Below are 23,013 nucleotides of genomic sequence, written 5' to 3' on the forward strand. Positions count from 1 at the left end.
TCTTTTGCACCTCCAATCCTAGAGGGCATAGAACCTTCTTTGCTCCGTACGTTATGTCGGGCAATTCGTTATACTTTGGAAGCTTCTTCATCAATATTTTCAGTAGCTTCTCAAATCCGTTGTCAGATACACCATTGTCTGCCTTCCACTGCAGCAATTCAATATGGTACCGAGCTTTGTGTTGCCATCCTCGCAATTTGGGTACAACCTTTTTTGTGATCCTCTAACATGCGATCAAACTTCAACTTCTCCTTTTCACTTTGGCATTGTCTCTTTGCATCAACAATGACCCGGCGAAGATCATCATCGGGCACATCGTCTGGTTCCTCTTGATCTTCAGCTTCCCCCGTTGCAGCATCACCATATTCAGGGGGGCACATAGTTGTCATCATCCTCTTCTTCTTCGTTGTCTTCCATCATAACCCCTCTTTCTCCGTGCTTGGTCCAGACATTATAGTGTGCCATGAAACCCTTCTCAAGCAGGTGGATCTGAAGGGTTTTCCGGTTAGAGTAAGACTTCGTATTCTCACAGATAGGGCATGGACAACACATAAAACCATTCAGCTTGTTTGCCTCAGTCACTTCAAGAAAATTATGCATGCCCTTAATGTACTCGGAGGTGTGTCTGTCACCGTACATCCATTGCTGGTTCATCTGCATGCATTATATATAATTAAGTGTGTCAAAAACCATTACAGAACATCATGAATAGAGAAGTGACCAAATTAATAGAAGTTCATCATCACATTAAAACCAAAGTACAGTAGTGACAAATGTTATTACTAAAAAAATAAATACATAAAGTTCATACATAGTTCTCATTGAACAACATATAGCTCTCCAGAGCATCTAATTAAACCATACATTGGAACTATGTAAAACATTTCAATGCAACAACAAATGCGATCATAATCGCAACTAAGGTAACAATTGATCCAACGGCATAGTGATACCAAGCCTCAATATGAATGGCATATTTTCTAATCTTTCTAATCTTCAAGCGCATTGCGTCCATCTTGATCTTGTGATCATCGACAACATCCGCAACATGCAACTCCAATCTCATCTTCTCCTCCTCAATTATTTTCAATATTTTCTTCAAGTAATTGTTTTCTTTTTCAACTAAATTTAACCTCTCGACAATAGGGTCGGTTGGAATTTTCGGTTCACATACCTCCTAGATAAAAACATCTATGTCATGTTGGTCGGCATAATTGTCATAAACACTAAATGAACCAAATAGTTATAAAAGATAATATATACCACATCCGAATCATAGACAGGACGAGGGCCGACGGAGGCGGATACCAAAACCATCGCACTATATAATAACAAACAATAATAAAAATAAGAAAATTATACAAGTATCTATCTAAATCATACAAGTAAGAACTTTTTCTTTTAGAAAGAAGATAAGAACAAGAGGCTCACCATGGTGGCGCCGGTGATGAGATCGGCGTGGGCGATCGACGGCGGTGAGGACGGGGACGGGGACGGGACAGGACGGACCGCCAAACCTAGACAAATCTTGAGAAAAATGGACAAGGAGCTTCGAGAGGAGAAAGCTTAAGTGCGGCTCGGGCATTTCATCGAACACCTCATGTGCATAGGAGGTGAGCTAGAGCACCACAAAGCTCTCCCACGGCCGGCCAAAAAAATAGAGCGATGGCTCTGCTCGCGGGCAGGGGCGGGGGTATATATAAGCCTCTCTTTAGTCCCGGTTTGTGGGTAAAACCGGGACTAAAGAACAATCTTTGGTCCCGGTTCCAGCCACCAACCGGGACTAAAGGTGCTGGGCTAGGAGCGAGGCCCATTGGTCCCGGTTTGTGTCTGGAACCGAGACCAAAGGGGTCAGACGAACCGAGATCAGTGGCCCCCGAGGCCCGGCCGCGCCCTGGCCTCACGAACCAGGACTGATGCCCCCTTTGGTCCCGGTTCGTGAGTGAACCGGGATTAATGCCCTTACCCTGGCCTCAACCAAAGCCATGTTTTCTACTAGTGCCTGTAGATCCATCAGTTGATCATGCTGGGAGCGGCCAAAACACGCCACCCCCAACTCCCACCGTACCAAGGTGCAGCGGCCGGTCACAACAACACTCCAACACACTGTTCTTCATCACGGGCACTGCGCTGCGACATGCACATGTACTTGTAGTCATTTCATAGCAGTGTGCGGGGTTTTATTTAGTTTCATTAAAATACTAAGACAATATTACAAAATAGTGTATCTTCAATCATCCTTTTTGAAACCTTAGTCCAAAAGCACTTTATTTATCGGATTTGCTATTTTACAGCTGACTGTTTTGCAGTTCATTTACATTCAAATCGGTGCCCTTCCGTTCTTGCGCGGAGATTCGTGTTGGATTCTGTTTTTGTTCGGGCCTGTTCCCGAGTCCATTTTTTTGTCTGGTGCGGTTTTCTCTCTGCCCGTTACCGCCGCCCCGGCCAGCTCTATTTTTTTGTCTTGTTTGAATTTTGGAGAGTGTGCCTTTTCCTCTTTCATTTTGTTCTCTCTGTTTCGATAAGGCTGAGGGGGAGCTCGAGCAACGGAGCAGAGGAGGCGATTCTCCCTGTCCATGGCGATATCGAGATTTTCCATCGCTCGAGCTTGATTTCTCTTTCCTTTCTCCTCGCTCTCCAGTGGCGCGGTTGGTTGTTCCTCTCTCTCGCGCGCGTGTGTGTTGTTCTTCTTATGTTGGTTCCAGATCTAGGTCAGTTCATGTCGCCCTCTCGCGCAATCTGGTGCAGCCGCTTGTAGGTGTGATTGCTAGGTCTTCTGGTTGTTGTGGTCGTCCCCCGCGCTCTCCTGTTGTAGTTTGCAGATGTAGCGGTTGTTTTCCCATTGTCTGTGTAGATGTAGCGTGTGGGATTCTGTAGATGTAGTGTGGCGGATTTGTGCAGATGTACCTGTAGGTGCTGTGTTCTGTAGATGTACCGTTCGGGATTTCTGTAGATATACTGCTCATGTTCTTGTAGGTGAGGTTTGTGTAGATGCCTAGCTTTTTCCTGCTCATCTCCTGATGCTACCTGATGCTCATGTTCCTGTAGATGTTCTGCTCATGTTCCTATAGGTGAGGCTTGTGTAGATGCCTAGCTTTTTCCTGCTCATGTCCTGATGCTATCTGATGCTCATGTGTTTTTCCTGCTCATGTCAAGCTTTTTGTAGTGCATGAATTTGCCTCCTGATTTTGTTGTTGCAAGCTGTAGGTGTTTAGTTCCGCTTGTACCATGATTGTTTACTTCTAGCAGGCATGATTTTTGAGTTTAATTTCAGTGTAATTTTGTCTCAGCCTTTTAGTGTTGGCAGATGTTTTGATTGGATATTCAGTGTTATTTTACACTGTAATTTATGTCAGACTTACAGTGTAATTTGTCCTAGACTTACAGTGTAATCTTAGTATTGTAGTGTAAATTGCCATAGCCTTACAGTGTAATTTCTCCCAGTTTTACAGTGTGATTGTCTTATAGTGTAAATTCACTTAGTGTAGTTTATCCCATCATTACAGACTTTTAAGTGTAATTTACCCAGACTTACAGTGTAATTTTATCTCGGTATTGCAGTGTAATTTGTCGCAGTCTGACAGTATAATTTGTCCCAAATTTATAGTGTAATTGAGTGAATTTTTACATTGTTATTTGATTGTAATTACAGTGTAGTTTACCCAGCATTACAAACTTTTTAAGTGTAATTTACCCGTTAATTCCAGTGTATTTTATCTCAGATATTTTGAAAAAATTATTAGTGTACTAGGTTTTATACTAAACATTTATGTTTATTTATAGCTCATTTGTATTATTTAGCATAATTAGTCACTTCATATTGTTGCTAAATATTACTAATATAGTTTTAATGATACTGTTCTAGTTTCTATCATTGAAAATACACCTTCTTTGTGATAAACTTAGATCATATTTTTGTAACAGATTTTTCTTTAGTTCTTTTATTTTCTATATGATGCCTTAAAATGACATTTAAACCAAACACTAAATGTGAGGAAAAACAAAAAAGGCAAGATGGCATGTATTTGGAGATGAATGTAGTGTATATAATTTTGTGTTGTCTCCTTGAATGTCTTGTTAGAGATCTCTAAAGTGCATGATGTAATAAATATCTTGATAGCAGTTTGTGGTTCATGATTATCTATATAGAAAATTCTAGACCATGCATAATGTTAAAAGGAACTTGTCGCCGAATCATTAGCATATGCCGCTTCCACTAGTAGAAAACGGGGCTTTGGTTGGGGCCTGGCCAGCCCATTAGTCCCGGTTCAGTCACGAACGGGGACCCATGGGGGCATACATCCCGGTTCGTGAGCCCAGGGGGCCGGCCGGGGCCTCATGGGCATTGGTCCCGGTTCGTCTGGACCCATTTGTCCCGGTTCCTGGCACGAACCGGGACCAATAGGCCTCGCTCCTGGCCCACATACATTTGTCCCGGTTCGTGGCTCGAACCGGGATAGAAGGTGGGGCTTTAGTCCCGGTTCCATCCACGAACCGGGACAAATGAGTTGCCTATATATACCCCGTCGCCGCAGCAGAGCACTCCACAGTGCTCTGTTTTTTCTGGCCGGCGAGGCGAGGGCATTTGGGTGCTCTAGATCACCTCCTATACACATGAGGTGTTCGATGAAATGCCCGAGCCACACTAGTTAAGCTTTCTCCTCTCGAAGCTCGACCTCCAAGCTCCATTTTCCCCGAGATTTGCATAGGTTTAGCGGTCCGTCACGTCATGTCCCCATCTTCACCGCCGTCGATCGCCCGCGCCGATCTCGTCGCCGGCACCACCGTGGTGAGCCTCTTGTTCTTATCTTCTTTTTGAAAGAAAAGAATTCTTACTTTAGATAGATACTTGTCTAATTATATATAATGCACGCAGATGAACCGGCAATGGATGTATGGTGACAGACACACCTCCGAGTACGTTAAGGGCGTGCATAATTTTCTCGAAGTGGCTGAGGCAAACAAGCAGAATGGTTTTATGTGTTGTCCATGCCCTAGTTGTGGGAATACGAAGTCTTACTCTGACCGGAAAATCCTTCACACCCACCTGCTTTATAAGGGCTTCATGCCACACTATAATGTTTGGACGAGGCACGGAGAAATAGGGGTTATGATGGAAGACATCGAAGAAGAAGAGGGCGATGACAACTATGTGCCCCCTGAATACGGTGATGCTGCAATGGGGGAAGCTGCTGAAGATCAAGATCAGGAACCAGACGATGTGCCCGATGATGATGATCTCCGCCGGGTCATTGTTGATGCAAGGACACAGTGCGAAAGTCAAAAGGAGAAGCTGAAGTTCGATAGCATGTTAGAGGATCACAATAAAGGGTTGTACCCCAATTGCGAAGATGGCAACACAAAGCTCGATACCGTACTGGAATTGCTGCAGTGGAAGGCAGAGCATGTTGTGCCTGACAAAGGATTTGAGAAGCTACTGAAAATATTGAAGAAGCTTCCAAAGGATAACGAATTGCCCGACAGTACGTACGCAACAAAGAAGGTCATATGCCCTCTAGGATTGGAGGTGCAGAAGATACATGCATGCCCTAATGACTGCATCCTCTACCATGGTGCGTACGAGGATTTGAACGCATGCCCGGTATGGGGTGCATTGCGGTATAAGATCAGACGAGATGACCCTGGTGATGTTGACGACGAGCCCCCCAGGAAGAGGATTCCTGCGAAGGTGATGTGGTATGCTCCTATAATACCACGGTTGAAACATCTGTTCAGAAACGAAGAGCATGCCAAGTTGATGCGATGGCACAGAGAGGGCCGTAAGAAAGACGGCAAGTTGAGAGCACCCGCTGACGGGTCGCAGTGGAGAAAAATCGAGAGAAAGTACTGGGCTGAGTTTGCAGGTGACCCAACGAATGTATGGTTTGGTTTAAGCGCGGATGGCATTAATCCTTTCGGGGAGCAGAGCAGCAATCACAGCACCTGGCCCGTGACTCTATGTATGTATAACCTTCCTCCTTGGATGTGCATGAAGCGGAAGTTCATTATGATGCCAGTTCTCATCCAAGGCCCTAAGCAACCCGGCAACGACATTGATGTGTACCTAAGGCCATTAGTTGAAGAACTTTTACAGCTGTGGAATGGAAACGGTGTACGTGTGTGGGATGAGCGCAAACAGGAGGAATTTAACCTGCACGCGTTGCTGTTTGTAACCATCAACGATTGGCCCGCTCTCAGTAACCTTTTAGTACAGACAAACAATGGATACCACGCATGCACGCACTGTTTAGCTGACACCGAAAATATATACCTGGACAAATGCAGGAAGAATGTGTACCTGGGCCATCGTCGATTTCTTCCGACCAACCATCAATGTCGAAAGAGAGGCAAACATTTCAAAGGCGAGGCAGATCACCGGAAGAAGCCCGCAATGCGTACCGGTGATCACGTACTTGCTATGGTCAATGATTTACACGTAATCTTTGGAAAGGGTCCCGGCGGACTAGCTGTTCCAAATGACGCTGAGGGACGCGCACCCATGTGGAAGAAGAAATCTATATTTTGGGACCTACCCTACTGGAAAGACCTAGAGGTACGCTCTTCAATCGACGTGATGCACATGACGAAGAACCTTTGCGTGAACCTGCTAGGCTTCTTGGGCGTGTATGGGAATACAAAAGATACACCTGAGGCACGGGAGGACCTGCAACGTTTGCACAAAAAAGACGGCATGCCTCCAAAGCAGTATGAAGGTCCTGCCAGCTACACTCTTACCAAAGAAGAAGGAAATCTTCTTTGAATTCCTGCTCAGTATGAAGGTCCCGACTGGCTTCTCGTCGAATATAAAGGGAATAATAAATATGCCAGAGAAAAAGTTCCAGAACCTAAAGTCTCATGACTGCCACGTGATTATGACGCAACTGCTTCCGGTTGCATTGAGGCTTCTACCGGAAAACGTCCGATTAGCCATTGTGAAGCTATGTGCATTCCTCAATGCAATCTCTCAGTAGGTGATCGGTCCAGAAATCATACCAAGGCTAAGGAGTGATGTGGCGCAATGTCTTGTCAGTTTCGAGCTGGTGTTCCCACCATCCTTCTTCAATATCATGACGCATGTCCTAGTTCATCTAGTCGACGAGATTGTCATTCTGGGCCCCGTATTTCTACACAATATGTTCCCCTTTGAGAGGTTCATGGGAGTCCTAAAGAAATATGTCCGTAACCGCGCTAGGCCAGAAGGAAGCATCTCCATGGGCCATCAAACAAAGGATGTCATTGGGTTTTGTGTTGACTTCATTCCTGGCCTTAAGAAGATAGGTCTCCCTAAATCGCAGTATGAGGGGAGACTGACTGGAAAAGGCACGCTTGGAGGGGACTCAATAATATGCAGGGACGGGCATTCTTGGTCTCAAGCACACTACACAGTTCTACCGAACACTACCTTGGTGACCCCGTATGTCGATAAACACAAGAACAGTCTGCGCTCCAAACACCCGGAGCAGTGTGACGACTGGATTACATGTGAACACATTAGGACTTTCAGCAGTTGGTTGGAAACACGTCTCAGAGGTGACAACACTGTTTGTGATGAGCTGTACTCGTTGTCCAGGGGACCATCTTCGACTGTATTGACTTACAAAGGATACGAGATAAATGGGAATACATTTTACACGATCGCCCAAGATCAAAAGAGCACCAACCAAAACAGCGGTGTCCGCTTTGATGCAGCAACAGAGGGGAAAGGACACATATTATGGTTACATAGTGGACATATGGGAACTTGACTACGGACATGATTTTAAGGTCCCTTTGTTTAAGTGCAAATGGGTCAATCTGTCAGGAGGCGGGGTACAGGTAGACCCACAGTACGGAATGACAACAGTGGATCTGAACAATCTTGGGTACACTGACGAACCGTCCTAGCCAATGATGTGGCACAGATTATCTATGTGAAGGACATGTCTACCAAACCGAGAAAAAGAAAAGATAAGGAAGTGAATACATCATACGATGAGCCAAAGCGCCACATAGTTCTTTCAGGAAAAAGGGACATCGTGGGAGTGGAGGGCAAGACAGACATGTCTGGAGATTATGAAAAGTTTCATGAAATTCCTCCCTTCAAAGTTAAGGCTGACCCAAGCATCCTGATAAACGATGAAGATTATCCATGGTTACGGCGCAATAAGCAAAGGACACAAGCGAAGAAAAAGTGAAGACTTTCTCTCCACAACTATTATGATGATACCATGCCAACTTTCAACCTTTTCGTAGTTCATTTGAAATGCCTGTTGTAACAGACGAGTTTCCGTATGAAACCCTGATATCTCGAAACAGATTGTCCGTTTTGTACACGAAGTGCATCCAGTTTTTGCCGTAACCCTCTCAACTTTTCAGCACATGCTATGTGGGTGAAATGATGATACCATGCCAACTTTCAACCTTTTCGTAGTTCATTTGAAATGTTTTTCAATTTCAGGGTCTTATAGCTCAAAAAATCAATAAATAGATGAAAAATAACAAATGAAGTCAGAAAGGGTTGAAAATTGATGATGTGGCTTTGAATGTTGCATTTTGAACACACAAGAAGTCCGGAGTTTTAATAAGTTATTAAAAATAAAAGAGAGGCGCAATGCTCACCTGCACGTTGCTTAGCTTCAGGCCTTGAGGAAATAGTGTAGACTACACGGAGCTATGTGTAGTTTTCGTCCGAAACCCTAATAGCTCCGTGCAGTCTACACCACTTACTCAAGGCCTGAAGCTAAGCAACGTGCAGGTGAGCATTGCGCCTCTCCTTCATCGTCTCTGCACTCAGGGCTTATAAACCGCTGCGAGTGCCTCTCGCTTGGCGAGGTGGGACTAAAAAACAGCTGCAGAAAGAATCAACTAAAAAACTCTTTTACCGGTTCATGCCACGAACCGGTACTAAAGGTGCTCGTGGGGCCCCAGCCTTAGAACCGGTACCAAATGAAATGCCTTTGTAACAGCCTTAGAACCGGTACTAAAGGAATCAACTAAAAAGCTTTTATAAACCTCTAGTATTATTGAAACTAAAATTATATAGAATTTATGCAACTAAAATTATCAAAGTATTTTCTGTTTGAAACATTAAAAGCAAAAAGAATTTTCAATAAATAAATACAAAAAGCAAAAAAGAAAATAAAATAAATAAGTATAAACAAAATAAACTTTTATAAATAAGTACAAACAAAATAAAATAAAATAAAATAAATATGTAGAAACAAAATAAAATAAAATAAAGTTTTATAAAATAAATAAGTAGAAATAAAATAAAATAAAATAAAATAAACTATAATAAAATAAAATAAATAAACCTTAATAAAATAAATAAAAATAGCAACAGTAAGTATTTTGTTGTAAGTAGAAACAAAAAAAATAAAGCAACAAATAAAACAAAAACACTGGAAAAAAATATAAAAAATGCCACCTACTGGGCCACCATGGCCTGAATACGACTAGAAACCCAGCATGGGTCAGGACTCAGGCCCGCGGAAGGCCGAGTAGGCCCACAGGCAGATACAGTGTGTTTAGGCCTGTAAGCCTGCAGTTCAGAGGAGTTCGAAAGGGGAGGCACAACCGCGCTTATAAACTGGTGCGGAAGCCCCTCAGCTAGCGAGGTGGAACTAAACATCCACCGCGGCTGTGCCAGGCACAGGCTATTGGTCCCGGTTGGTGGCTCGAACCGGGACCAATGCCCACCTTCGGTCCCGGTTCGTGGCACCAACCGGTACCAGTGCCACCCTTTAGTCTCGGTTGGTGCCACCAACCGGGACCAAAGGTCTCTGCTTCCCGCCCTTTGGGCTGCTGAAAAGAGACCTTTGGTACCGGTTGGTGGCACCAACCGGGACTAAAGGGGGCATTGGTCCCTGTTGGTGGCACGAACTGGGACCAATGCTCCGTCTATATAATCAGCACTTGTGAAAATTTTCGTTCAGTTCTTCGATCCCGCCCCGACGACGCCGCCAGGCTGCCCCTCTGCCTCGCCGTCGCCGTCGTCGCCCTGCCTCCGACGCCGTCCCGCGCCGCCCCGCGCCACCCCTGCCCCGACGCCACCGGCCCTGCCTCCTCTCATCGCCCGTCGCCGCGCCCCTACGCCACCGTCGCCGTCACCGTGCCCTGCTTCCTCGTCGTCGTCGCCGTCCCCATGCCCTGCCTCCTCATCGCCGCCCCCTGCAGTGAGCTCATTCTCCTCGTCGTCGGGCGCCCTATCTGCATATGCATTTTCTAGCTAATTAAGTTTAGATGTGTAGTTGTATTAATTTAGATGTGTAGTTGTATTAATTTAGATGTTTAGTTGTTGTAATTTGTTCATAAAAGAATATACAAAAGTTAGAATTTTTTTCTGTTCATAGATTTTTTTGATGATATTATTGTTGAATATGCAAATGTTTGTATGTTCATATGCAAAGAATATGTCAATTTTTTTCATAGAATTTTTATGATTCTTTTCTGTTGTAATTTTGTTCATAGAATTTTTATGATTTTTTCTGTTCATATAATTTTCTTTGTCAATTTATGTATATGTTCATATTGTGTATGTATAGGAAAATTGTGTATGATCAAAGTCATTTATGTATATGTTCATATTTAGAGGAAAAAGCAGGAGAGGAAAAAGGAAAATAAGAAGAGGAAGAAGGAGAAGAAGAAGAAGAAGAAGAAGAAGAAGAAGAAGAAGAAGAAGAAGAAGAAGAAGAGAGGAAGAAGAGGAGAAATAAATAAGATGATGAAAAAGAAGAAGAAAAAAAGAGGAGAAGAAGAAGGAATAGAGGAGAAGAAGAAGAAGTAGAATAACATATTATTCTATTTCTTCTTCTTCTCCTCTATTCCTTTCTTTTTTTTTCTTTTTTTTCTTTCGATCTCCTCCTCTATTCCTTTCTTCTTCTCCTCTTTTTTCTTCTTCTTCTTCCTCTTCTTATTTTTATCGGGTATGTCGTTGTCGATATACCCCCCCTCCCCGATAACTTTTAGTAAGTACTACTTAGAAAGTGTTTAATATAATTAGTTAGAAAAATAATATAACTAGTTAAACTAGTTTATTTTCAGTAAGTACTACTTTATTTTATTTATAGTAGGTGCTTAGTAGTTGAACTAGTTTATTTAATAAAACTACTTTATTTTACTATAGAAGTAGTTTATTTTTAGTAAGTACTACTTTATTTTATTTATAGTAAGTGCTTAGTAGTTGAACTAGTTGATTTAATAAAACTACTTTATTTTACTATAGAAGTAGTTTAATTTTAGCAAGAAAATTAATAGAACTAGTTTATTTTTTTAGTTCAAGCAGTTATTCCCGCATCGACGTCGACGATGCCTATCCCGCATCCTCGTCGTCGACTCGGCGGAGGAGGCCTGCTTGATCAGAGGGGCCATGTCCGGGACTGGGCTCCGTCGGGCTGGTATTGGGAGGTGCTACCTTCCTGGGGCGTAGGTTGGTGAAGAGCCAGCCCGTCGTGGACCCGATCCTTGTTAGGTGGCAGTCGCATGGGCCAGTGACGGTGCCGAGGCTTCCGGACACCGCGGAGGTGGTACGTCACCGTGTCAGCGAGGAGGACGAGCACGTCCATCGCTACATGGTTGCGTTGGAGGGCAGGTTCGACAATACCTGGTAGGTTCTTCAGGGATCTCACTGGAGCTATGATCCTGTGATGGTTCCTTCTCTTTGGGTGTCCACCGCCCGCGCCGATACCCATCGGGCGCTACGGTTCTAGCTGTATTAGCGATGCTATATGTATGATAGTATTTGAGGTGTATTAGTGATAATATTCGACGATCTACGGACGCAAGAGATGATGTAGCTTTGCTTATAATTGAATGCATGCTAATTTGAATACTACTTTATTTTACGATTTGGTTTTGCTTATTGAATGCTCAAATTGGAAAACTACTCCTACTTTGAATGCTAAAATTGGAGAGCACTATGCAAGGCGTATGCATTTTATTAGTTGATATCTTATAGGGTTTTTGTTTTTGCAGAAATCCAGGAGCCCCCTCCATCATCCCCGCCGTCGTCCCCATCACCGACCCCCCCTCAGACCTCGAGGTGAGACCAGCCAAATCTCCATGTCAATATGAGTCCTATAAGATATTTGAAATGTTTTTGCTCATATTTTCAACCATTGAAATGTAATGGCCATCAAGTTTGAATGCTCATACGATGTAGATAAAAACATGTATATTTCCGTTCCGGCAAATTTCAGGCGCTCGATATGTCCTTTTTTAGAAAGATAATTAAACGATATTTCGGGTTGACTTTAAGTCTGTCGAGTTTCCACCATATATGAGAGGACGAAGAATCCCGACTGTTGTCGTAGGGGTAGCTTCTCCTTCATTCCCGTGTCCTAGACAATTTGGTGTAACGCACTCGGGAACAAAAGGAGGAGCTACCATCACCGACGGTCGCAAATGTCAGAGAGGAATCAGTGAGGGAGAGTCTCCACCATATATATATGAGAGGACGAAGAATCCCGACTGTTGTCGTGGGGGTTGCTTCTCCTTCATTCCCGTGTGCTAGACAACTTGGTGTAATGCACTCGGGAATGAAAGGAAGAGCTACCATCACCGACGGTCGAATATGTACACCACGTGAGCTGAGAGTTTTCAAGAAAAGACTCGACAGACCGATAGTCAACCCGTGATGAATAATAATGATCTAATTTAGGTTTTTTAGTACATATATTTAATTGTACAAGTTTAATATTTGAATTATGAACATAGGAAATGTCGTACTCGGGCGACGAAAGTCTCCCGGGGGAGTGCGACTGGTGCCACGACGACCGAGGTCTGTGCGACAGGCCTCACCTGGACGAAGATCAGCGCTTCAGCATTAAGCTAGAGGAGACCTTCGATGTTGAAACGGTACGCAACGACGACAAGTGTTTTTTTCGTAATTAAGCATGACTTTAATTATTTCAACGTGTAATTTTCATCTTTTACAATTCGACTAGCTTATCCCATGCCATGCAAGACGCTATGTCTTGGAGAGGATGGGTTTTGAACACCATGAAAGTATGGAAACAAAGAAAATTCACCTAAGGACCCATCATGATATGGATTTTGAAGTAAATCTGTATAATTTTGAGAGTGTAACCCATTTTGGTTGCAAAAATTGGGAAGCACTTTGCAAGATGTATGATTTTGATGAGGGTATGCTTGTCACCATAGATCTTGGTGATCCTGACATCTGATAATCCACAAGTATAGGTGGTCAATTGTAGCCTCTTTCGATAAGTAAGAGTGTCAAACCCAACGAGGAGCTACAGGTAGAACAAATATTCCCTCAAGTTATATCGACCACCGATACAACTCTACGCACGCTTGACGTTCGCTTTACCTAGAACAAGTATGAAACTAGAAGTACTTTGTAGGTGTTGTTGGATAGGTTTACAAGATAATAAAGAGCACGTGAACAAAAACTAGGGGCTGTTTAGGTAAAGAAGCAATAAACTTAGTATAGCGAGTGTGGAAAAGTGGTGGTAGGAGTTGTGAAAATTGTCCCTAAGCAATTGACTACTTTACTAGACCGATAGCAAGTTTTATGTGGGAGAGGCCACTGCTAGCATGTCATCCCTGACTTGGAATTCTATGCACTTATGATTGGAACTATTAGCAAGCGTCCGCAACTACTAACGTTCATTAAGGTAAAACCCCACCATAGCATTAAGATATAATGGTCCCCCTTCCATCCCGTATGCATCAATTTCTATGCTAGGTTGAAGCTTCTGTCACTCTTGCCCTCCAATACATAGTCCTATCAACATACAACTAACCCTATGGTGTGATCCACGCGCGCGCTCATATGATGGGCACCAAAGAACAGCAACATAACCACAAGCAAATTAAATCAATCATAGCAATTCATCAACCACCGATAGGACAACGAAAATCTACTCAGACATCATAGGATGGCAACACATCGTTGGATAACAATATGAAGCATAAAGCACCATGTTCAAGTAGAGGGTACAGCGGGTTGCGGGAGAGCGGACCGCTGTAGATAGAGGGGGGAAGGTGATGGAGATGTTGGTGAAGATGGCGGAGGTGTTGGTGAAGATCGCGGTGATGATGATGATGGCCACGGCAGCGTTCCGGCGCCACCGGAAGAGAGGGGAGAGGGGTCCCCTTCTTCTTCTTCTTCTTCCTTGACCTCCTCCCTAGATGGGAGAAGGGTTTCCCCTCTGGTCCTTGGCCTCCATGGCATGGGAGGGGCGAGAGCCCCTCCAAGATTGGATCTGTCTCTCTGTCTCTCTCTGTTTCTGCGTTCCGGTATTCTGCCCTTTCACCATTTCGTATATATATGGAGATCCGTAACTCCGATTGGATTGAAACCTTCGCCGAGATTTTTTTCTTCTGAAAATTAGCTTTCTTGCGGCCGAAGAAGAGCAGCAACCGCCTTACGGGTGGCCCACGAGGGTCAGGGGCGCGCCCCCTGCCTCGTGGCCACCTTGGGCACCGTCTCGCGTTGATTCTTCTTCCCATATTCTCCAAATATTTCAAAAATATTCTCCGTCCGTTTTTATCCCGTTTGGATTCCGTTTGATATGGGGTTTCTTTGAAACAAAAAACATGCAACAAACAGGAACTGGCACTGGGCACTGGATCAATATGTTAGTCCCAAAAATAGTATAAAAAGTTGCCAAAAGTGTATGGAAGTTGAATAATATTGGCATGGAACAATCAAAAATTATAGATACGACGGAGACGTATCAGCATCCCCAAGCTTAATTCCTGCTCGTCCTCGAGTAGGTAAATGATAAAAAAGATAATTTTAGATGTGGAATGCTACCTAGCATAATCTTATCACATAATCTAATCATGGCATGAATATTAAGACACGAGTGATTCAAAGCAATAGTCTATCTTTTGACATAAAAACAATAATACTTCAAGCATACTAACCAAGCAATTATGCCTTATCGAAATAACATAGACAAAGAAAGCTCATCCCTACAAAATCATATAGTCTGGCTATGCTCCATCTTCACCACACAAAGCATTCAAATCATGCACAACCCCGATGACAAGTCGAGCAATTGGTTCATACTTTTTAACGCGCTTCAGCTTTTTCAACCCTCACGCAATACATGAGCGCAAGCCATGGACATAGCACTATAGGTGGAATAGAATAATATGATGGGGGTTATGTGGAGAAGACAAAAAAGGAGAAAGTCTCACATCGACGCGGCTAATCAACGGGCTATGGAGATGCCCATCAATTGATGTCAATGTGAGGAGTAGGTATTGCCATGCAACGAATGCACTAGAGCTATAAGTGTATGAAAGCTCAAACTGAAACTTAGTGGGTGTGCATCCAACTTGCTTGCTCATGAAGACCTCGGGCATTTGAGGAAGCTCATCATCGGAATATACAAGCCAAGTTCTATAATAACAATTCCCACTAGTATATGAAAGTGATAACTCAAGAGACTCTCTGTATGAAGAACATGGTGCTACTCTGAAGCACAAGTGTGGTAAAAGGATAGTAACATTTCCCCTTATCTCTTTTTCTCTCTTTTTTTTGTTTTTTTTTCTTCTTCTTTTTTCTTTTTTTTGGTGGGCTTCTTTGGCCTCTTTTTTTTATTTGGGCTTCTTTGGCCTCTTTTATTTATTTTTAAAGTCCGGAGTCTCATCCCGACTTGTGGGGGAATCATAGTCTCCATCATCCTTTCCTCACTGGGGCAATGCTCTAATAATGATGATCATCACACTTTTATTTACTTACAACTCAATATTACAACTCGATACTAGAACAAAGATATGACTCTATATGAATGCCTCCGGCGGTGTACCGGGATGTGCAATGATCTAGCGTAGCAATGACATCAAAAAACGGGCAAGCCATGAAAACATCATGCTAGCTATCTTACGATCATGCAAAGCAATATGACAATAAATGCTCAAGTCATGTATATGATGATGATGGAAGTTGCATGGCAATATATCTCGGAATGGCTATGGAAATGCCATGATAGGTAGGTATGGTGGCTGTTTTGAGGAAGATATAAGGAGGCTTATGTGTGACAGAGCGTATCATATCACGGGGTTTGGATGCACCGGCGAAGTTTGCACCAACTCTCGAGGTGAGAAAGGGCAATGCACGGTACCGAAGAGGCTAGCAATGATGGAAGGGTGAGAGTGCGTATAATCCATGGACTCACATTAGTCATAAAGGACTCATATACTTATTGCAAAAGTTTATTAGCCCTCGAAGCAAAGTACTACTACGCATGCCCCTAGGGGGATAGATTGGTAGGAAAAGACCATCGCTCGTCCCCGACCGCCACTCATAAGGAAAGCAATCAAAGAACACCTCATGCTCCGACTTCGTTACATAACGGTTCACCATACGTGCATGCTACGGGACTTGCAAACCTCAACACAAGTATTTCTCAATTTCACAATTACTCAGCTAGCACGACTCTAATATCACCACCTTTATATCACAAAACTATTGCAAGGAATCAAACATATCATATTCAGTGATCTACAAGTTTTATGTAGGATTTTATGACTAACCATGTGAATGACCAGCTCCTGTCATCTCTCTAAATAGATATAAGTGAAGCAAGAGAGTTTAATTCTTTCTACAAAAGATATGCCCACGCTCTAACAAATATAAGTGAAGCAAAATAGCATTCTACAAATGGCGGTTTTCTATGTAAAGGGAAACAGGCAATCCAAACTTCAAATGATATAAGTGAAGCACATGAAGCATTCTATAAAGCCGTACTCAAAAGATATAAGTGAAGTGCAATGAGCATTCTATAAATCAACCAAGGACTATCTCATACCAGCATGGTGCATTAAAAAAAAGTGAAAACTAAATGCAAAAGACGCTCCAAGATTGCACATATCGCATGAACGAACCGAATCCGAAAACATACCGATACTTGTTGAAGAAAGAGGAGATGCCTTCCGGGGCATCCCCAAGCTTAGACGCTTGTGTCTCCTTGAATATTTACTTGGGGTTCCTTGGGAACCCCCAAGCTTGAGCTCTTGCCTCTCCTTCTTCTCCTCACATCGAGACCTTCTCGATCATCGAACACTTCATCCACACAAAACTTCAACAGAAAACTCGGTAAGATCCGTTAGTATAATAAAGCAAATCACTACTCTAAGTACTGTTTCAAACCAATTCATATTATTTTTTTGCATTGTTTCTACTGTAATATAGCTTTTCCATGGATTAATCCACTGATAGGAATTGATAGTTTCATCAAAACAAGCAAACTATGCATCAAAAACAGAACAGTCTGTAATAATCTGAACATTCACCATACTTCTGATACTTGAAAAATTCTGCCAAAATTAGGAAAAATAAAATATTTGTATAGAAAGACAGTGCAAAAAGTTTCACAACCATTTGACGCTCCAGTAAAAAATGTAAAATCGCGCACTACAGCCAAAGTTTCTGCCCTGCACCGCACAAACCAACAAGCATTGTAAACATCCTAAAGGCAAAAATTGGCACATTATTTTTATAATACAATGGAATTGTACAAGGGGATAATTATTTTTGTTGAAAAGTTTCTGTAATTAAGATTCACAAAGTTTCCATGGGCATGAACAAAGTTCAAGGACGTCCCCCACTTTCACAATGCTCGTCTATCTCACTTTCACTTTTCTTTTTGAAAAGTTTTGGGTTCCCCTATTTATTTTTTTGTTTTTAAACAATATAAAAGCACTCAACAGAAATAAATGACTCTCTAAAACTTCCGGGTTGTCTCCCTGGCAGCGCTTTCTTTAAAGCCATTAAGCTAGGCATATAGTACTCAAGTAATGGATCCACCCGGATCCCAAGGTATATCAAAGCCAATTTTAATTAACAATGATTTGGCATTTAGTAGTGAGCACAAAGCAACATATATCAAGCAATGACGAAGTCTAACTCTCTTCCTATGCATCGGCATGTCATAAAAGAACAATTCATGCACACATAGTAAAGGCCAATGCATAGTATAAACAGTTTCTTGCAATTTTATCATGTGGGAAACATAGAGAGGCGGAGATGTAGTTCCTCTCTCATAATAATTGCAAGTAGGGGCAGCAAGCACATGCATATTATATTCATCAAAATCATCATGTGCAACGGTAAAAGGCAACCCATCAATATAATCCTTAATAAGGGCAAACTTCTCCGATATAGTGTAGTCGGGAGAATTCAAAAAGATAATAGGACTATCATGCGTGGGTGCAATAGCAACAATTTCATGTTTAACATAAGGAACTATAGCAAGTTCATCTCCATAAGCATAATTCATATTGGCATCTTGGCCACAAGCATAGCAAGCATCATCAAAAAGGGATATTTCAAAAGAATCAACGGGATCATAACAATCATCATAGCAATCATCCTTCGGTAAACACGAAGGGAAATTAAACAATGTATGAATTGAAGAGTTACTCTCATTAGAAGGTGGGCACGGGTAGCTAATCCGCTCTTCCTCCTTTTGTTCTTCGCTCTCCTCATCATCTTTTTCATCCAATGAGCTCACAGTTTCATCAATTTCTTCTTCCATAGATTCCTGCAAAATATTAGTCTCTTCTTGGACAGCGGAGACTTTCTCAATAAATGCATCAATATCGGAATTGAATTCATAATTGGCATAGCAATATTTAAGGATAGCTAAATTTTCAGGTCTATAAACAGCATCATAAAGATTTTCAAACTCTTTGAACATAGATTCAATTTCATAAGCACCCATAAAAGCAACAAATTCTTCTATTTGTTCCACATCATAGTAATCATATATACCTCTAGCATAAGAAGCCAAGGTTTCATTATCATTAAATTTGCATGAAAAGGGAAGGTGTGGAGCCTTCATCCTAGAGCAACAAGTATAATCATATCTCAAGCATACTTGCCGAGCATACCACTTCAACATATAAATTTGATCCCATAATAGTTTCCCTTTTTGAGTCAAGCGATAATCCCTAAAGTATTCACGTTGGTCCAACGTGTCTCCCATTACATAATTGAATGAGGTTTTCTCAGGATTATCAAAGTGGTACATAATATTTTTCACATAATGATCATCGAGGGTTTTAGGAGGTTCCCCATCTCCATGAGTAGCAAGTACACCTAATTTTTTTTGGTATTTCGTGTTCCATATCCATAACTAAAGATAGAGAACAACTTAGAACCGCAAATAAAAATTACTTAGTGATAAAGCAAACAAGCACACACGAGAATATTCACCCCATGCTATAACTCCCCGGCAACGGCGCCAGAAAAAGGTCTTGATAATCCACAAGTATAGTGGATCAATTGTAGCCTCTTTCGATAAGTAAGAGTGTCGAACCCAACGAGGAGCTACAGGTAGAACAAATATTTCCTCAAGTTCTGTCGACCACCGATACAACTCTACGCACGCTTGACGTTCGCTTTACCTAGAACAAGTATGAAACTAGAAGTACTTTGTAGGTGTTGTTGGATAGGTTTGCAAGATAATAAAGAGCACGTGAACAAAAACTAGGGGCTGTTTAGGTAAAGAAGCAATAAAGTTAGTATAGCGAGTGTGGATAAGTGGTGGTAGGAGTTGTGAAATTGTCCCTAAGCAATTGACTACTTTACTAGACCGATAGCAAGTTTTATGTGGGAGAGGCCACTGCTAGCATGTCATCCCTGACTTGGAATTCTATGCACTTATGATTGGAACTATTAGCAACCGTCCGCAACTACTAACGTTCATTAAGGTAAAACCCAACCATAGCATTAAGATATAATGGTCCCCCTTCAATCCCGTATGCATCAATTTCTATGCTAGGTTGAAGCTTCTGTCACTCTTGCCCTCCAATACATAGTCCTATCAACATACAACTAACCCTATAGTGTGATCCACGTGCGCGCTCATATGATGGGCACCAAAGAACAGCAACATAACCACAAGCAAATTAAATCAATCATAGCAATTCATCAACCACCGATAGGACAACGAAAATCTACTCAGACATCATAGGATGGCAACACATCGTTGGATAACAATATGAAGCATAAAGCACCATGTTCAAGTAGAGGGTACAGCGGGCTGCGGGAGAGTGGACCGCTGTAGATAGAGGGGGGAAGGTGATGGAGATGTTGGTGAAGATGGCGGAGGTGTTGGTGAAGATCGCGGTGATGATGATGATGGCCACGGCAGCGTTCCGGTGCCATCGGAAGAGAGGGGGAGAGGGGTCCCCTTCTTCTTCTTCTTCCTTGACCTCCTCCCTAGATGGGAGAAGGGTTTCCCCTCTGGTCCTTGGCCTCCATGGCATGGGAGTGGCGAGAGCCCCACCAAGATTGGATATGTCTCTCTGTCTCTCTCAGTTTCTGCGTTCCGGTATTCTGCCCTTTCACCGTTTCGTATATATATGGAGATCCGTAACTCCGATTGGATTGAAACCTTCGCCGAGATTTTTTTCTGAAAATTAGCTTTCTTGCGGCCGAAGAAGAGCAGCAATCGCCTTACGGGTGGCCCACGAGGGTCAGGGGCGCGCCCCTTGCCTCATGGCCACCTCGGGCACCGTCTCGCGTTGATTCTTCTTCCCATATTCTCCAAATATTCCAAAAATATTCTCCGTCCGTTTTTATCCCGTTTGGATTCCGTTTGATATGGGGTTTCTGCGAAACAAAAAATATGCAACAAACAGGAACTGGCACTGGGCATTGGATCAATATGTTAGTACTAAAAATAGTACAAAAAGTTGCCAAAAGTGTATGAAAGTTGAATAATATTGGCATGGAACAATCAAAAATTATAGATACGACGGAGACGTATCAACATCGACCAAGACAATATGGACATTTGGGTCCTTGTTGATACGCCTCCAATTCTATCGCTATGTGAGTTTCTCAAACATAGTTATTAACTAATTTATATTGTTCATTTCAAAATAGTTGACAGGTTATTTTCATTGACGGCTTATTTTGATTGTTTAAACAATGTGTGGAACATGGTAGACAGAACCTACTACACCGATGCTCTGAGTTAACTTATAAGGAGAAAAATCATCTGGTCGCATTTTGTACTGATCTTGAGAATTACAGTATCTATTGTAAAACTCCTCCACATTATGGTCAATACGTGCCACTAGTGCACGTGTTGAACTACGGTAACATCCATGGAGATGCTATGGTAAGATTTTTTAGTATTACCACATCCGTGCATCTTTTGCATAAATTCTTTTAAAACTTAACTACATTGCTAACTACAAAGTTATTGCTATATGTTTTTCAACAGGAAATTCCGAATGATTGTGTGCCTCATCTGATGTATCAGAGTGGTCGCCTTGATGTTTTAAGCATACGGCCAGGTCATCCTATGAATCTCAATTGTCCATACCGATTTTTAAAAGAAGTGGAGACATGAAAATCAAGGAATAGAAAAAATGTATGAACAGTCGTAAGGAGGTTCTTGGAAGCAAAAGGAAGCGAAGCGCAAGAATTGAAGACAGGTTGATCTCCATTCTCCATAATGGAGAGTCAGGGTCTATATTGTTTTATGCTATTTTACCTTAAAGAGGATATTTAGGTCCTACCTAATACTGATGATCATGTGCTAAGAACAATTAAGTAGGGTTGATTCGATGACTATGAGGATGATGATCGTATGACTTGTTATTAATAACGAGTAGAAGTTGTATGATGATGATTAGTAGGACTTATTATTATGATGATGCATGATGCGAGCATGAAGAGTTATTATATATCAATTGGTGAAATGAACATGGATTGGATTGAAGTGAAGGCAACATGCATGTGGTGCATGTCGAAAGTAGAACTAATCCAAACTTGATCAAGTTAGGATTAATATTACTTTCGACATGCACCACATGTTGCCTTCACTTTAATCTAAGCCATGTTTAGGCATAGCAGTAGCGTTGGTAAACCAAGCACGGAGTTAAGAGAGGACGACATTTCTCTCTATTAGCTAGCTAACACACCCTAAATTCCCCCTAAACCACCCCCTTTCAGAAAATAAAAAAAAAAACCTCAGCTCCTGCCAGCTGCTGACGCGTGGATGCCTCCCTCCTGCCTGGGCTCGCCGCACCTGCCACGTGGAGGCCCATCTGTCTCGGTTCGTGTAAGAACCGGGACTAAAGGCCTAGGGCTTTAGTAATGACCCTTTAGTCCCGGTTCAGCAACCGGGACAAATGGGCCTTACGAACCGGGACAAATGTCCCTTTTTCTACTAGTGTTCACACCTTTTTAGGGTCAAATATGTTTTACATGTAACAACATCTTGGATGATCTGTTGATGATGGATGATGTAACGGTCTCCAATGGTCAAGCCTCCATTTAAGGTTGTGTTTGGTACTAGCGAGGTATTGCAAAAACTACGGTATTTTACCCCGTACGTGCAAGAAAGCACAGTTTTGTATCAAAGTATTTTGACGTATTGAATATACTGTGACCTGTTTGACTGGTGCTTTATGCAGCAACTTAGATTAGCTAACTTGTTCCCAGCTAGTTGCAATCAGTCAACGGTTTGGTTGATCAAAGTTGATTAGCTAGGTATATGGACATCTTTGTGTTGTGGCCGGCACCGATAGACAAAACTCGCACGAGCAACGGAGCAAGATGAGCAGCAATTCAGCTTTGCATCCACACAGCTGAGTAGGAAGCTCGAGTCCAGCAGGAGTTGCTTGCCCTTTTCCTCACGGCCAGCATGGCGGGGCTAGAGGGGCTTCGATGAGGCAAAGACCAGAACCCGGCATCGAGCGGCAGAGTACGACGACCCGACGAGTAGCCAAAACATACAGTGCACCGTTGCACCTAGCGCAGCAGAGGCAAATTTCAGCATAGCTTTGGGGCAGCAGGTTGCAGGCGGACCGCACTGACGTGGCGTAGCTCAAGGACGTGCTCCGGCGCAACTAGGTCGTTGAGGGGAAGCAACGGGAGAATGAAGGACGGGCCAGGAGCAGCTTGGAGTAAGCAAGAAGATAACAATGACCCCTTCCTTTCGCGAGCTCGATTTTCAAAAAAAGAGGCCCAGGGTTCTTTTTCCAATATAGAGATAATACCATGATTTGCAAATCGGGGTTGCTGAATCTCAGTAA

The 23,013-nt window shown here is 42.6% G+C and overlaps 1 protein-coding gene across 1 annotated transcript; it reads left to right on the top strand.

Annotated features, from left to right (window-relative positions):
• Nucleotides 1-4,876: 4,876 nt before the first annotated feature.
• Nucleotides 4,877-6,760, top strand: LOC141028208 (uncharacterized). Its single transcript, XM_073506074.1, has 2 exons — nt 4,877-5,883; nt 6,286-6,760. The coding sequence occupies exons 1-2, from the start codon at nt 4,877-4,879 to the stop codon at nt 6,758-6,760; spliced, it is 1,482 nt and encodes a 493-aa protein (XP_073362175.1).
• Nucleotides 6,761-23,013: the final 16,253 nt, after the last annotated feature.

The sequence above is a fragment of the Aegilops tauschii genome, unplaced genomic scaffold (genome assembly GCF_002575655.3).
Source record: "Aegilops tauschii subsp. strangulata cultivar AL8/78 unplaced genomic scaffold, Aet v6.0 Super-Scaffold_267, whole genome shotgun sequence".
Classification (NCBI taxonomy): domain Eukaryota; kingdom Viridiplantae; phylum Streptophyta; class Magnoliopsida; order Poales; family Poaceae; genus Aegilops; species Aegilops tauschii.